Source organism: Siphateles boraxobius, unplaced genomic scaffold (assembly GCF_051911475.1).
Source record: "Siphateles boraxobius isolate OS27281-9 unplaced genomic scaffold, OSU_SipBor_1 77, whole genome shotgun sequence".
Lineage (NCBI taxonomy): Eukaryota > Metazoa > Chordata > Actinopteri > Cypriniformes > Leuciscidae > Siphateles > Siphateles boraxobius.
The window spans coordinates 14,914,968-14,931,950 of record NW_027509205.1 but is presented as its reverse complement, the minus strand read 5'-3'; the positions used below and the strand labels follow the sequence as shown (position 1 = coordinate 14,931,950).

At 35.2% G+C, this 16,983-nt stretch overlaps 3 protein-coding genes across 3 annotated transcripts in view; 2 read left to right on the top strand and 1 right to left on the bottom strand.

Moving 5' to 3' along the window:
- The window catches only part of rapgef3 (Rap guanine nucleotide exchange factor (GEF) 3), a 38,501-nt gene extending 35,088 nt beyond the window's left edge, over positions 1-3,413 (bottom strand). Inside the window, exon 1 of the mRNA XM_077218384.1 lies at positions 3,162-3,413. The gene's annotated coding sequence lies outside the window, so the exon portion shown is untranslated. The remainder of the gene's footprint in view (positions 1-3,161) is intronic.
- A 1,442-nt stretch (positions 3,414-4,855) lies between these two features.
- Positions 4,856-9,562, top strand: slc48a1a (solute carrier family 48 member 1a). Its single transcript, XM_077219068.1, has 3 exons — positions 4,856-5,104; positions 5,879-6,046; positions 6,151-9,562. Exons 1-3 carry the CDS (start codon positions 4,975-4,977, stop codon positions 6,285-6,287), a joined length of 435 nt encoding a protein of 144 aa, XP_077075183.1. The 5' UTR covers positions 4,856-4,974; the 3' UTR covers positions 6,288-9,562.
- A 963-nt stretch (positions 9,563-10,525) lies between these two features.
- On the top strand, positions 10,526-16,461 carry LOC143725738 (uncharacterized). Its single transcript, XM_077218390.1, has 11 exons — positions 10,526-10,604; positions 11,440-11,499; positions 12,423-12,455; positions 12,585-12,753; positions 13,086-13,133; positions 13,595-13,775; positions 13,881-13,990; positions 14,088-14,145; positions 14,867-15,052; positions 15,157-15,237; positions 15,343-16,461. Exons 2-11 carry the CDS (start codon positions 11,466-11,468, stop codon positions 15,697-15,699), a joined length of 1,257 nt encoding a protein of 418 aa, XP_077074505.1. The 5' UTR covers positions 10,526-10,604; positions 11,440-11,465; the 3' UTR covers positions 15,700-16,461.
- The last annotated feature ends 522 nt before the right edge of the window (positions 16,462-16,983 follow it).

Here is a 16,983-nt window from a genome sequence, read left to right as displayed (position 1 = left end):
GATAAAGAGTTTTAACTCAGATCAGATAGAAAGAGACACTTTGTCTGCCACTGTTTTAGAGGGTCAAAATGTGTTTGTGCATTGCTTCTCTAAATATGTAGTTGCTGCGTTGAGAACAAAAGATAGTTTAGATCTAGATCAACTCGTACTTGAAGACAATAGGCTATTGACACCCGACGTTTACTTAGAAAGGACAGCTGAAATAGAAGAAACATTTAGCCATTTACCTCTAAAATATAATGGCAGTGGAAATCATTTATTTTACATCTAAAATCTTTTGTGTGTGTGTGTGTGTGTGTGTGTGTGTGTGTGTGTGTGTGTGTGTGTGTGTGTGTGTGTGTGTGTGTGTGTGTGTGTGTGTGTGTGTGTGTGTGTGTGTGTAGGTGTGTGTGTGTGTGTGTGTGTGTGTGTGTGTGTGTGTGTGTGTGTGTGTGTGTGTGTGTGTGTGTGTGTGTGTGTGTGTGTGTGTGTGTGTGTGTGTAGGTGTGTGTGTGTGTGTGTGTGTGTGTGTTGAACCGCTGTTTTAGCTGACCATGATGTAATATATTCAATTTACATTTTTGCTGTTTTCATGTATTGTGTCTTATTTTTTGTAGTGTCTTGGCCAGGACATTTTAAATATCAATAGTTTTTATTTTCCTGGTAAAACACACTTAAATATAAAGGTTCAGAAAGGCGATGCCATAAAATAAGCATTATTTTCACAGCAACGTCATATAGAAGAACCGTTTTTGATTCCCTAACATTTCAGAGAACAGTAATATTTTAATAACCTTTTTTCCTCTACAAAGAACCTTTTGTAAAATCAAAAGGTTACATGGAAGTTAAAGGTTCTTTATGGAACCATATGCCAATAAAGAACCTTTATTTTTAAGAGTGAATAGAGGTTAAATATAGGCTATCTATTTTTATTTATAATTTTATTTGACTAAATACATTTATTTATTTAATTAGGAAATTAAAATTAAATGTATTTCCAATGTATTTTATCTTAAATATAAATTTTAATGTATATTTATTTTATTATAAACTTTAAACATGTATTCAATTATTACTTTAATCATTTTAATTTATATTTATTATTATTACAAATATATTTAAATACATATTGTTTTAAAATTATATTTTAATATATTATGTGTGAATGAACTGTTGGTAGCATAAAAGGTTATGTTATGGGCCAAAGTTAAAAAATTAGGGGGGTTATGGGTTCGTTCAAATCAATAACCCAATTAATGAGCAATAGTGATGCTTGCTTGAACAAGAAGTTAGTGTGCCCTCTAGCGTGCGTTTATAGCTAGTACATTTTACACACTTGATAAATACAGTAGGAGCCAATTTTGTGAGGATGTTTAACATAATGTATTACGAATCTTAGTATTCTATATTTCCATAAAACACCCCACCCAGAATGTACACATACAGCTAGTTTTAACTGGCAGACCAGTACTAGCCTACATAATAAAACCTTTCCCATCACAGAGAGTAAGAAAGCACACAGTTCCTATGGGAAAGGGTGTAGGACTTCCTGCAACAAATCCCAGCCTTTTGTAATCAATCATCTTCTCCCTGTAGACACAATTTTAAAAACGAAACACACAACACACACACTGGAATCTCGAGCTTCACACATCATGTGCATGAGGATTGTTTCGGTTTCTTGCCCATCCATCTGTAGTTCCAGAACACTGTGTGTGATTTTACATTCTCATAAATCCTGTCATTCCAAATCAGCCTTTCCTTCCCATACCAGCTCAGCGCCCATGGAGGAAGGAAATATTGTTTATATTGGAACTCCAGTGATATATGAAGCGATGAAAGCATTGGGAGGGAGATGGAGAAAAGACAGAGATGTTTAAAATGCACACCGTCTCACCCGGCCACATCGTGTTGCTTCCTGTGTGCTATTTTTGGGGCTTCTGCAAGTTCTCTCTCTCTCTCTCTCTCTCTCTCTCTCTCTCTCTCTCTCTCTCTCTCTCTCTCTCTCGCCCACCTGTCACCTACAGCCGCTTAACTTTCCCAGCATCACAATGAATCACTGGCCCACAGAATTTCCAACAGGTATCTGATAGACTGAAGATTATTAAATGAAATAAATTTGAACCAATTTGAGACACAATTTTAGCCACATGTAAAACAGCTACATTTGAACTTTCATGTTTCAGGATAAATGTAGGCAAATCGGCCTATTTTTTCTATCAGCACTGTTTTTGTAGTCAGGTACCCGTGTGTCATGCCTACACCTTTAAATTATTTTTATTCTAAATGTGTTTGAAATTAGTCAAACACACTGGTAACACTTTACAATAAGCTTTAATTTGTTAACGCATTAACTAACATGAACTAACGGTTACTCTTTATTTTAAGGCGATGTAGTTACATTGTACTCAAATAAGTACGGAGTAATATTAATTAACTACATGTACTTACTATAGAGTCACGGTTAGGGTTTTGTTTAGGGTTAGTTACCTGTAATCATGCCTAATTTATTGTTATTACTATAGTAAGTAACGTGTAACTTTCCCCTTAAAATAAAGTGTTACCAAACTAACTATGAGCAATACATCTGTTACAGTATTTATTCATCTTTGTTAACGTTAATAAAATACAGCTGTTCATTGTTACTTTACGGTGCATTAGCTAATGTCAAAAAAATGATTAGTAAATGTTGAAATTAACATTAAAGATTAATAAAGTAAAGTTCATTATTAGTTCATGTTAAGTAATGTAGTTAACTAACGAAACCTTACATATTACACTAATCAAAAAATATGATACAATGATCTAATTATTATCGAACAAAAGTCATTTTTCAGGACCAATAAGGCAGTGATATCTCCTTACACTCCTAAAAGGGGGCTTTCAAAGCAATGCTTTTAAAAACCATTTTCTGGTTTTCTAATAACATTTCAGTAAACAGTTCTTAACAGAACAATTTCTATCTTAGTGTGAAGAACATTTTAATAATCTAAAGAACCCTTTTCCACTATAAAGAACCTTTTGTGCAATGAAAAGGGATGTTAAAGCTTCTTCATGAAACCATCAATGCCAATAAAGAACCATTATATAAGAGTGCAAGGTTACACATAATCACACATTTTCTCAAACACAAAGCAAATATGGTTGCATCTTTCAGTGATATATTTCACAAACACACTCACCTGTATGTCTGGTATATCTGATGTTGGCAGTTCTCCAAACAGTTTTTATGTAATGCCAGTCTGGACAATCTTGTCTTTCTTGTCTTTAAGGCGAGCGCCAAATACTAATTGTCTTGCGATGTATCTATCTCTGTATGACTTTTTCTTTCTCTTAATCTCGATCTCTCTGTGTGTCTGTGTTGCCTGTGAAGCAGACAGAGGAAACCACTGAGTTTTGATCTCATTGGAATCGCTGAAGCCACGCGAGTTACCGGCTTCCTGCTGCACTCTCATTGGTGACATGAAATGTGGCCTGGTGTTTATTTCATAAAGGTTGACTTAACCTAGTAGAAGGTGTGTCTAGAAGCTTGAGGACACTTGTTGTCTTCCATTTCCTCGAATTAGAAGTAAAAGCCATAATATTTCAATTATCAACGGTGACTGGGGGAAATGAGGCCAAAGTACATCTGTGACCCCTTGATTTAGTTCACTTCCCACTGGACTTTCATTCTGTTTACATGTGCATCAGCATCTTCCCAAATATGTTGTGCTCATGGTTAACACTACTTGAGATTTTGAGAATCTGAATGGATCCGACTCTGTTTATTTGTTTTCTGTTTTGTTTATACGGTTAGGTTGCACTTTATTTTATAAGAAATTATTGGGTAATATAAGGTACAGTAACAACATAAGTTTGGGTTTAGAGCTAAGTTCAGGGTTATAGTTATTACCAAGTTATCATAATTATAAGTAGTACGTACATGGGGAATAGGACTGTAAAATAAAGTGCTACTGTGTTATATGTCATATTGTCTGTCAGCTAATGAATTAATAATACACACTTTTCCTCAATTTCTATATGATCACTTTTTGTTTAATTAATCGTTTTTAATTGACTAAATAAGGCATGTCATTCTGTTCCTTTTGTATGCATATGCTCGAAGGACAATAGAGTGCAGGTCGCGAGGGAAAATTTGTGAATAATGTCAGCACTGATAAATTCTGGGTATAGCATTTCTTCTATTCTACAATGATCACTTCCAGCAGGAAGTTTCAGATGAAAACCACTGAGAAAAGATCAAACTGATTAAAACCACCATCTTCAGTGCTGCACAAACAACAAGAGAAATGGGTGACATTGTCTATTGCACCATTGTCCAACACAATTTTCAAATAAAAGTATTTTTGGTATATATATATATATATATATATATATATATATATATATATAAGAAACTGGGAAACAGTAATGAAGGGAAATAAAATAAAGAAATATATTGTATTTTATGTTACTGTTTTTTTAATTTATTTATTAATTTAAATAATTTAATTAATAATTTGAATATTTTAAATCATCCTTCGGCCCCCTAGTTGTTCCCTGCCCACCAGTTGAGAAACACTATTGGCTCTAATGCAGCATTTATGGGTAAATTATCCAAAATAAATAATGAGTATTTAATGAGCATGCATGGCCTGTAAATTTCATTTTTCACGAGTAAATACTAAATTCTCAGTTATGAACAAACATACACTTAATGCATAATTGGAGCACATTGTGAGTAGCCAATGTTGACAAATGAAATTACAGTAATTATGAGTAAGGAGAACTATATATATATATAAAACGTTTTGTTCAACTACACATCCGGGACTGCGAGGTTGTTGATGGTTGCTTTGGTGATGGTGATACCATGGGTGATACGCGGAGCTCTTCCGGGTCTTAAAGTCGTGTTTACGAATAAGCAGCGGTGAATTGCATAATCCCTCATCGATGGTGTAATCGTTCTGTCCAGCCTCTTCCTGCAGCTTTATTGCGGTACTTTATACATCATTAATGGGTCCAAACAGAATTTACATTAGTGTAGGTTATGCCACATTCGGCATGTTGGTGGGGTTTTCGGCGTTTATCGTGTGGAATGTGGTTTATAAACAACCGTGGACGGCGGCGATGGGCGGATTATCAGGTCTGTAAATAAACTCAAGGCCACAGCCTTTACACATCCTCTTTCATATATAAGGATTTCACACCGTGTTTCTTTTACTGTCATGGTTTTTTTTAATTTGGTGAATTGCATGTATTGTGTGATCTTGCGTTTGACACGATCTGCTGTCACATTGTGTCACATTGTGTAAAATAAGTCTGCAGTGGAAGGTTTGCCTTTCCAATAGAGATAAAACTGGTGATTTATTTATTTCAAAAAATCAGCCTGCTATATTCTTAGATTGAGTTTGGAAATAAAAACCCATAAATATGCAGATATTGACCATTTGTATTTTGTAGTACGCAGACAGAGACGAATAAAGAAACCCACAGTAGCTTTTTGCAGTGCGCTGCTGAAGTCATTGAATAAACATAAAATGTTAGAATAAGTAAGAATAAGTTATCATAAAAGTAATCAACAATATTTAATAATGTATATTTAAATATTTTACACCAACAAATCAAATAAGCAGTGTGTGTGCACTCCTTTTGTTTCAACTTGATTTTGTTTTCACTTTTTGAGTTTTATTTTAATTTTCACTCAAATTGTTATGCTGATATGAATATTATTTATAATTTATTTATTTTGTATAAAAATGGAAATGACAACAAAAAAACCCTCATGGTCTTAGTCTTTTGGGTCCCACTGTAATTATAATTGGTGAATGTTTTATAACTGGATAAACCTTTGATAGATAGATGGGTAAATACTTTATTAATCTCATTTTGTGCGTATGTTATGTGTTTAAATCCACAGGTGTTCTGGCACTCTGGGCATTGGTCACTCACATTATGTACATTCAGGACTACTGGCGCACATGGCTGAAGGGACTCAAGTTCTTCATGTTTGTTAGTTCTGTCTTCTCCCTCCTGGCTGTTGCTGCTTTTGCCACCTTCATATCTCTAGCCGTTATAGAAAAGCAGTGTAAGTACCTTCACATGGACAGCTTTGTCGAAATCTGTAATAATGGAATAGTGTAATTTGCAAGATTATAGTCTGTAATCCGTTCTGTATGTTTTTGTCTTCAGCATTAACTGATCCCAAGAGCTTCTATCTGTCGGCTGTGTGGAGCTTCATGACTCTTAAATGGGCCTTCCTACTGGGCATGTACTCCTTCCGTTACCGCCAGGAGTTTGCTGACATCAGCATCCTCAGTGACTTTTGATTGGCTGCTTCAGCTGCAAAGGATTTGTAGTTGCAATCGGTGGCTTCACCTGCCAATGTGGGGATGAAGGATGGATTGATGGTTCTCCTTTTTTAATACCGTCTTAACGGCCTCCTTGCTTGCACAGAAAAAAATCCTCAAATCTCAGCCCTTCCTTCCCCTCAGATCCGGGCCCTGGAGTAAGAAGTTGGTGAATGTCTGTGATCTGCCTCTTTCATGTCTTTTTTAGTTAATAGGGGGTTTTATATTGACATTGGGTCAAAGTGTTTCGAAGGCAGTGGATACACTAGGATGTGTTCACATGTAGTTGTTACTTTACTCAGGGCAACTTCTCTACAAATGTCAGATGTGAAGTGATGGCTCCCCTTCGCTGTCAGAAACAAAATTGCAAAAGTTGTACATTTAAGGGTGCAAAAACTTGTCACTGTGTCAGTACCCTTAAAGAGACATCTTTGTACCTTATTTACCCCTTAACAAGGATGCATATTGGCAAAGTCCCTTGAAGGCTAGTCATTTCACACGGTGGCCATCTTTGAAGATTATTCATGTGTCCATCCATATACATAGATTCCTCATTAGCGGCTGTTTCTGTGGGCCGCTATATTGGAATGGTAAAAGCCGGTCCGTGAACTCTCGAGAGCAAGTCGACTGTGGGTCTGCCATCGTAGTTATATGCATATATGAATATCTGTATCTGCACAGGGCAGCAGATGATTTTGCTAAACAAACACAAGACGCAAATGCCAGCTAGCATGACATTAAAAAGTGACCATATTTGCCAAGTTACCATCAAAACCTGTAATATTGAGTTAATCCATATAAAAACACACCAACACATTCTCACCTGTGAAAGTTTATCCCATTTCTTCAGGAATTTTAATCTCAGCAGTTTTTACAACAAGGCTGCGCAGTGTGGTGACATTTTGAAAAACCCATTAGCTGCGTCTGAAAAACAGTACGTCAAAGGAGTAGTATACATAGTATTCGAAAAGTAGGCAAAAAGTGGACACTTTACTGTCCCGTAAGGCCACAGGAGAGAATTTATGAAAGGCAGTGAAGCGACCCAACTGACCCTAGTAGGTCACGTGACGGTAAGAACATGGTGGATGTAGTACATCCAAATTTCAATCATAATACCCATATTCATACTATATAGAGCATACTTTTTTAATGATCACAAAGTAAATTTAAATGTAGTACCTACTCGGACAGTTACGCAATTTCGGACGCAACGCTTGATTGCGACATAGCGCATGATCTATGTCTATGCGTTTTACCCAACATTTTTTTACCCAAATATTTTTCAAATCTCTGCGACGAGAAAAAATCCCCCGCCTCGTCACGCTGCTGGCTTTCTTACATTTGCAGTGCTCCTATTGAAAAAAATACACTGGCCATAGGAAACAACACAAATTATATGCAGTTTTTAGGTACTACTTGGAAACCCATTTGGAGCAGATAAAATATATTAAAAAAGTTGCTTTGAGGGGACCGCTGTTGTGACAAGTTGTTGTAGCTCTAAAGGTAAAAAATAATTTGCAGAGCTGTAGGACATCTAGGAGCTTCAGTCAGCGATGGTGAAATTGAATTTAATGTTGATTTTAATGTTGCTATAGATTTCAGAAATAGACAGTGTTCTTTATTGTTTGCCATTTGTCATTGCATTTAAATGTTGTTTATACTTATTTTATTTATGATTGGAAGTTGAGAATTATTTGTGACTGTGTTCGGAACAGCGTACTATACTATTTCTACAGTATGTACACTACCATTTAAAATTTTGGGGGCGGTAATATGTTTTTAAAGAAATTATGAAACAAGTCTCTTATGCTGAACAAGGCAGTAATATCTTATGCTGAACGAGGGAGAATGTTCTTTTTAAAAAAAAAAAAAACATTTTAAAATGTAATTTAATCCTGTGATGCAAAGCTGAATTTTCAGTATCATTACTCCAGTCTTCAGTGACACATGATCCTTAAAAAAACATCCTTTTTTAAGATTCTTTTGATGTAGGATTCTTAAAAACTTTATGGTCACTTTTGATCGTTTTAATGCATCCTTGCTGAAAATAAATAAATAAATATTATATGTTTTTTAAAGTACTATAAAAAATCGAAAAGTATTTAATAAGTTCTTACCGACCCCATACTTTTGAACATTAGTGTAAACTATGCTGTCAGAACAACCTACAAAATTTGCCAAAAAGTGCAGTATACAAATGCACACACTGCACAGAATTTCAGACATTTTTAACATCTTGACTCATTATTTGATCAAACTAAAAGGCAAGGCATCCAAAAATGAAAATGATGATGCATTATTAATTACCCGCTCATGTAAGACAATGTAGCATTCCAAGTTTATTATTGCATCATACCTTCTGTTTTGCATACTATCTTTATATGCATAGTACTGTACATATTTAGCAGTATGACTAGTATTCCGTTCTGCCCGATGCATTATTATTATTATTATTATTATTATTATGCAGTTCCTCTCGTTGCCACTAGTGGGGGTGATGGAGAAATTTAATGAAGGACTAACTTGTGCTTAGGCATCTACAGATATTGTTTTGAGTTCCATATAATCACTAAATTGTTGCTGAATTCACAATATTGTTGAATACTAAATATCTGTTATGTCATCTGAAATGTTACTTTTCTTTAGAATGTTCTGCCAGACAAAACATGAGTATGTGTTTAAGTTTTTTTAAATTCATGTGCTTTGAAAGATGAGTGTTCTGTTTGTCTGTTGAGCAGATATGAAGTGTGGTTGCTTGAGTCTGATTTTAGATGTTAAAGGAATAGTTTAAAAAATGCAGTCATTTATTCACTGTCATGTCATTCAAATCCAAAAGTACAGTATTTTATACAGCCCTCATATAGCTTTGTATGAAAAACAGATCAATATTTAATTTTTTATCCCCTGATAATCTTCTCTGTTGTGTCCAATGAGAGGAAAAAACATGGTTTTGAACGACATGATGAAGGTGAGTAAATAATTTTTTAACTGACTTTTTATTTGTGTTTTGAAAAATAATTCATTTTTTAGGAGCCAAAAAGTAACAAAAACACGATCACATTTCACTAGGTCACATATAAATGTTAAATGTATTATTTGTTTAAACAAATAGAAAAAGTTTTGAATCACGTTTGCTTTTAACCAGATGTATGCAAATTTATCCCTGATTACAGTTAAACTACCTGTTTAAAACTTTGCACAGTACGTGTTGGGACATTTAAGAGGATTAAAGGACTGTTTTAATCTCTCACAAATCCTGTGTGTTGCCTCATTTTTTTCACTTTGCAGAGTTCCTGATGTACAAAGTGATCTGAAGCCATATGCATTTTGTAGTAGCCTAGTAATTTCGGTTACAGTTCATTTCGATAGTCCACTTTATGCTCAACGAATTTAAAACTACATGCGCTAAATCTTCTAGAGTATTAATACACTGTTACGTTAATGTTAGTAGAATAAATTGACATACTTGGCTCCAAAATTACTTACAGTCAGTCGAATATCTAATGTTGGCTATCGAATTACAGTTACTGTCATTTCGTGCAAATTTGAGCATATTACACTTCTTACCAGCAGGGAGCAGTAGTTCATAATATTATTTTTCTTCAGCTTTCACCGGTTTCCACACGAGTCCTAAGTGTTTTGTGGTTAGTGTTTTCCGTTTAAAGTTTAGCATTCGAAAATTTGCTTGTAAATAAATTTAAATTGTGGCTTATATCTGCGGACTCGTTGACTAAACAGATGTAGCCTTAAGCTGTAGGACTGACTCACCATTGTGACTCAAATGTAAACCTAAAACACAACTTGTTAAATTAAGGATGTAAGTTATATATGTAGGTTGAAACAGATCTTCACTCCTTTTCAAGAGATGGCGATATGCTGTTCTTCGAGCTGGTTAAAAACACAAAGCTTAATCTGGAATGAAGAAGGGGATCACAGTCTTTAAGCCCATCACCAGGGTTGCCAAACCCGCGTTTTCCCCGCGTAATTTGGCTACTTTTAAACTGTCGCCGTGGGTTAAAAGTTTGACATAGTACATACATTATATTCGACTAAAATGCTTGTATAGAAAGGTTTTATATTCTACCAAAGATAAATCTGTGCCTGATGTTAAGTTTTGTGAAGGAGGGCCACGGGGAGCCTTAATTTGAGCTGTGTTTTTGGGATACTTTTGTTCGGTCATTGGGCTAGTTTTGTTACGCAGACCTGGCAACCCTGTCAGGTCTCATTCAACAGGCGTCATTGAATGTGAAATCTCACTTAAACCACACGAAATGAGCTAAATTTCAGAAGCTACATGTAAGTACTCCTTAAAAAATCATGGGTAACACTTTATTTTACGGTGTCCTTGTTACATGTAGTTACCGTAGTAATAACTATAAATTATACATACATAATTGGGTAACGCTTCATTTTACAGTCCTGTTTCCCATGTAAGTTAACGTGACATACCATGTAGCTGCTACTTATTATAGTAATTACAATAACTGGGTAATAACTAGGTACTAACCCTGAACCTACCCCTAAACCTACCCTAAACCCACGTACTTACCTTATATTACCCAGTACTTTCTAGGTAAGTACAAAATGAAGCGTTTCCCATAAATGCATGCAACTAACCCTAAGACAAACCCAAATCCTAACCCTAATGTACTGTAAGTACATGTAGTTTATTATTACACAGCATACTGTTACACAGACACCTTAAAATAAAGTGTAATCGAATCATGCCATAACTTCAATATACCTAGCCTACATTGTAAAACTGTTATGCAATTGCAGCGTGTGGATCACTTTAAGTTTTTTTTTTTTTTAAATGTAATCACATAATACATTAACTCTGAATACATACATGGGAAGAGATTGCAGACCTAAGAATTAATCAGACATCTACTGGCAGAACATGCCTTATTTTAGTAGTTTCAAATAATAATTGTCATGTTCTGTGCTGTAGCTATGCAATTTTTGCTGACTTAATAAATACAATCCACATATTGTTTTAACATAAATGTAGCATGTGTAGAAACAACACAGTCTTCAGGATGTGGGCTTGTATTCAGCAAAGTGTAAAAGCAGAAGGGAAACTGTTGGCACAAGTGTTGACAGGAAGTGGTTTCTGTATGTTTATGTACAGTTTGCTTTTATCAGACCATACACCAGATGACTGCTCCAGGCACAATGCAGCTCAATAGAGGCAAGTATACTCTGCGTTGTTTTGTATTTTAAATGTTATTTTGAGACTGTTATTTCTGATCTTCAAACCAATGTGCCTTTGACATTTAAATGTTGTTATTACACCAGTGTTTTCAGAAGATGATAGTTTTGCATGTTTAACTAAGCGGCTTGAAAGGGATGAATAATTTTTCTTTTAACATATTTTAAATTCACTATACCGTTCAAAAGTTTGGGGTCTGTAAGAAAGATTTTCTTTTCTTTTTTTTTTTCTCTTCAATTTAATAGATTACATTTATCTTATGTTCAATTTTAAATAAATGCATTTTTTAAACTTTCTATTCTTCAATAATAACAACCAGCACTGTTTTTAAGCAAATCAGCATATTATAATTATTTCTGAAGGATCATGTGACACTGACGACTGGAGTAATGATGCTGAAAATTCAGCTTTTCCATCACAAGAATAAATTACATTTTAACAATACTACTTTTACTCTAAAATATATATACAGCAAATACTTATTTTTTTATACACGCTTATTTTTTTTTAAATAAGAGATTACAAAAATCTTACCAACCACAGCATTTTGAACAGTGCAGTATATTAATATATAAATTAGCTATTCGCTGACTTTGAATTTGAATCTGTCAAAAAACAAACAAACAGATTTTTATGTCACATACCACAAAATATAATTAAATAACATAAAATTACTCAGTATGTTAAACCTCTTAAAGCTATTGCATCTAATATGTTGTATCTTTTTTGCCATTCGTTGCTACAAAATTGTGCAGTTGAATATTTTCTGTAAAAACACTCACACAGACATCAGGAAGTGGTTTTTAATGTAGGTTTCCGGAACACTGGAACAGGCCTTCTAACTTGCACTAAACAACAATCAGGTTATTAATAATGATTTTCCTATCGTTTTTTTTTTCCAGCTCTTGCATTCCTTTGCTTGGTGATTTCAGTGGGTAAGTGCACTACCTGTTTAAAATGTCATTTAACTGAAATAGTAACCTTAGGCTGCTGGCTGCTTAGGGCATTCAGATTTATGATGATAATAATAACAGAGCAAGTTCTGCTTCACTCGTCCATCTCAGGTGCGCAGAGGAATCACAGACTGACCTGTTATCTGGATGTTTTAACACACCGCACACGTGAGGGTCCGTGCACTCATATCATTCTCCCCTCGATCTCCAGTGATGAAGACCTTTACCGCCAAAGCTTGTCGGAAGATGAACGCATTATTCTTCGAAAGATGAAGGAGAGGTCTGATTATTGATATCTCTTTCTAGACTCATTATTTGACTGGTGTTCTGACATTTTTACAAATTGACAATAAAACAACAAATTGTTCAATTCCACATGCAACATGATCATATATCCATCCATCCATCCATTTATATATACTGTATATATACATTGCATGTATTGTTTTCAGTAAACTTTATTTGTACTGTATATATATTGCATGCATTGTTTTCAGTAATCTTTATTCAGCAGTAGTTGTCCATTTTGACCACAGCTAATGTCATTTCAGTCTTTTACACAGACTTTTATTCAAATAATATATATTCATAGAAATATATAACTTTCCCCAGAAATCCAACTTTGAAGATTTTGCTTGGATTGGAAGTCAGATCATCAAGGTACCAAAAATTTCAACCTACTAAAATCACACCATTGATGATAACTATAATAGTGTCCACACCAGCACACTATATTGTTGTTTATAATTAGTGTGTGCTCGTTAAAAGTTGAATTCTGATTGGTTCTCAATGTTTTTATCGTTCATCAAGTCATTGTGAAAGTGATTCCAAGATCGTTTCTCTGTCGTTATCATTACAGTTCTGGTGGACTCGTCTATTATTTATTTTATTTTAAATGATTTCAAAACTGTCTTTATTGTTATCATTATAGTTATCGGCCTTGGTGTGAACAGGCCTTAAGATTGAAAACTGTTTTATTTGGACCACTTCAAATGTACTTACTGATGAAGAAAAACTCTAAATAACTGAGTTTTAAAAAAAATTAATTGGAGTTCATTGGATGAAGTATGCACAGTTCACATTAGCATCACCTGACACCAACTAAATGTGCTGTTGTTTAGGTTGGAGCTGATGTCTGCCAATGAGGGCACTCAGGGCAGTGTTGAGAATTTCACTCAAACGGTATTGGCATTCTTGAAGGACAAGAGTTTAGACGGTCTAGACGTGATTTGGCAGGACGGCCTCACTTCTGACGCATCTACCAGAAGCAGTTCTCAAGAGCTGTTCTCAAATTTCCTGAAGGCAAGGACTACTATTTTCACACATATCACCATTTAATGAGTTTTACTTTGCAGACAACATGGACGTTTGGGATTAAAATAAGATTAATATATTTGTTGTTTCTAGAGTCTAAAAGGCACTTTTGGTAAAGAACCGGACCCTCTACTTTTGTCAGTGTCTCTGCTAGATCCCACTGACAACAGTGCGGTCAGTTATGATGAACAAACACTTTCACAGTGAGTCTCGTTCTTATATACCATTCATATATCACTACTGCTCAGTTATTATTTATTAAATTTGTTTTGTACTTACTAATTTCTTTCTTTTTTATAGGTATGTGGACTTCATCTCCATTCTGCCTGCTCATCTTGAAAATGATGGACGATACATTGTAAATTGCTCACATTTATTACAATTTGCTATGACAGTCATTTATTTGTTGGTTTAAAATATACGTTCTAGCATCCCGCGTGATGTAAACGAACAATAGGTCAAACACCATTTCTACCTCTAAAACTATTTCCCAAAAGGAAAAATTATTGGTCTGTAACTCTTTTGTAGCATTTGTAATTCTGTTTATACACACTGTGAGTGTGTGTTACAAATCAGGAATGGTGAGAGGCTTGGTACGTTTTTCATCTTCAAGCCAAACTTAGGTCCTCAGCCGACAGATTTTAAATCCCGTCTGGCTAGCGTGCTTCCCATAATGTTTACGCATTGAGTCTGTAGGCGGAGAGTAGGCCGTCTGGAAGTGGTCGAAAGTGGACAAGCTCAAAATGTTTTAGACCTCGTTTCCACCTGTATTTAGTGCCGTGAACTTGTGATCCGATCGACCAAAGCGCATCTTAATACCAGGTGGAAACAGGGCCTAAATGTTATTGCAGGATCAAGAAGTACTGTATGTAGATCTGTAATATTCATGTAAATCATATTTAGTTGTTACCCAGATAACCAAAATATGTTCTAAGAGTGTTTCTAATCGTTCAAAATGTCCAGTTTTATTTTAAATGTATTAAAAACAACAAAGGGTTATGCAAATATTAAAGGAACATTCCATTTAGCACGTTAGCATTCTAACTCTGTGTTTTACTCATATTTCTTTTACTTTATAGAACAAATCAGTCCAACACTGGCAGGATCAGCACGTCGACCTGCAAAAGCTCAATCTAGTCATGCCTGGTTTTCTCCAGAGGTCACGTCGAAGGCATCATCAAAGACGTCATCCCACGCATGATGACATGAATTCAGAAGGAAAGAAGAATCACATCCATGTTTTGGGCTCATACATGGGTGGTCAGGTAGGCTATAACCATAGATGGCATTAGCTTAGCATTAATTATTAGCTTCCTCAGGGAAAGCTTAGGCAAAATTGTTCAATGATCTGAAACCCTTATCCTTTCAGGTGTGTCAGGTCATTAAAAGTGGACAAGAGCAGTTTATTACTTTAACAATTCTTTCAGATGAGCATAGTCTTGTTAAGGAGGTAAGTAAAGTATATTTTTAAATCAGTAACATAATGTAAACTACTAACTAAACAGGTAATCAGAAGATAAGTAAAATAAATTATATTGCATTTTTGAATGTCCAGGTGCTCCAGGAAGGCTTTGGTGGCATAGGGGTTGTCTTCATAGATCTAGACGTCTTCGTTAACTCCATATGTGTAAACCTTAATCAAGATGAAAGGGCAATTGTTGAATCAAAAGTGATTATGCCTTCACATCATGGGCGTGATGGTCATCATCACAGAAGGGGCCATCACCACAGCCACCAACATCATCGCTCTTCCCATCTTCCTCATGGCAGCCATGATACTGGTCACCATCACCACAGACATCATCCTCACAGACATGGTCATCATCATCATCGCCATCACCATCACCATCACCCCCATCCAATAACTCCTCAAAGCAACATGACCCGGGAACAACAGCAGGGCGTGGAGTGAACTTGCATAGGATCTATGATAATGAAGTCCATGCAAATGTGGTGTTTTAAGGTTGGCAAGTTTAAGTAAGTTTAAATAATTATATAATACATATATTAAATGAATAATAGTTAATTTAAATATTACTTTTTACTCATAAGTTTGAGGCAAAATAATCAAACTTTATATATAATATAAATCAAGCAAAATGCACAATTTAAATATTACTTCCACATTATAGTGATGAGCTTTTTTTTGCATTGTAGTTATGTCAATGACATTGCAATATGGTAATGTAAATTAATTTTTTTGTATTACTGTAATGATAATTTCTATGCACTGTTGTACTGATAATTATATTTTTTGCATTATAGTAATTAGAATAATTTTGTTTTGCATTATGGTAATAAGATTTTTGTTTTCATGTTGTCACTAATTGCTTATTGTCAGTGGTGGAAATGGCTGAGATTAAGTGGGGAACCCTAGTTGGGGACATATTTTGTGTTTTTAAACCATAGATGAAGAAAATCCCACTATATTTGTTTATGTATGAAATTTGCATAAAATATGAAAATCCTCTAGATGTTGAACTGGACCTCTGTCCTTTCTTGAAATTCACTCATTGGAAATCCCCCCATTTCCAGCTCTGCTTATTATGAGAACGTAACAATATAATCATGCTCTTTTCTTTCAGTGTTAAAACACAGATATTGTGTTATTGTGTCAGAAAGCTTGATAACTGATCAAAAAAGCATTATGAAATAAATATGTTGCCCAAAAGTCTCAGAGGTTTCAAATTCTTTTCTTGGACAGTAATGCAAAGCTGTGAGAGATTCATGCTTGTGCATGTGGATGTTCCTCAGCATCTGAGTTCATTAAGCTCCAAAGTTATTGTATGACCGAAATTACAGTTCCAGCAAAAGCTTATTAAAACCAGGCTTGGCTTGGATGAACCGGAGATCGAGGCTCTTGAGGGCCATTGGCTTCTGTGTTTGGAGCGGCAGGTGTAGGCATGGCTGGCCCAGTGGTGGTGAGATCTGCTTTAGTGTACGCATGAGTAGATTTATGAGGCTATTACTTGGACGTCCTGGGGTACATCACACACACACATACACACACACCTGGTTCTCCGACTGCCTGTGACTCAGTGGGTATGTACAAGGATCCTGCTGCTTCAGGTTTTAATTGGGAGCATTCGGAGACTCGTGTAAATTACAGGCCATTCTCTCCTTGTGCGAGAACACGTTTCTTAATGTCATATCTGGATCCCATGCTGATGATTGTCATTTAGCATCTTTTAGAGAA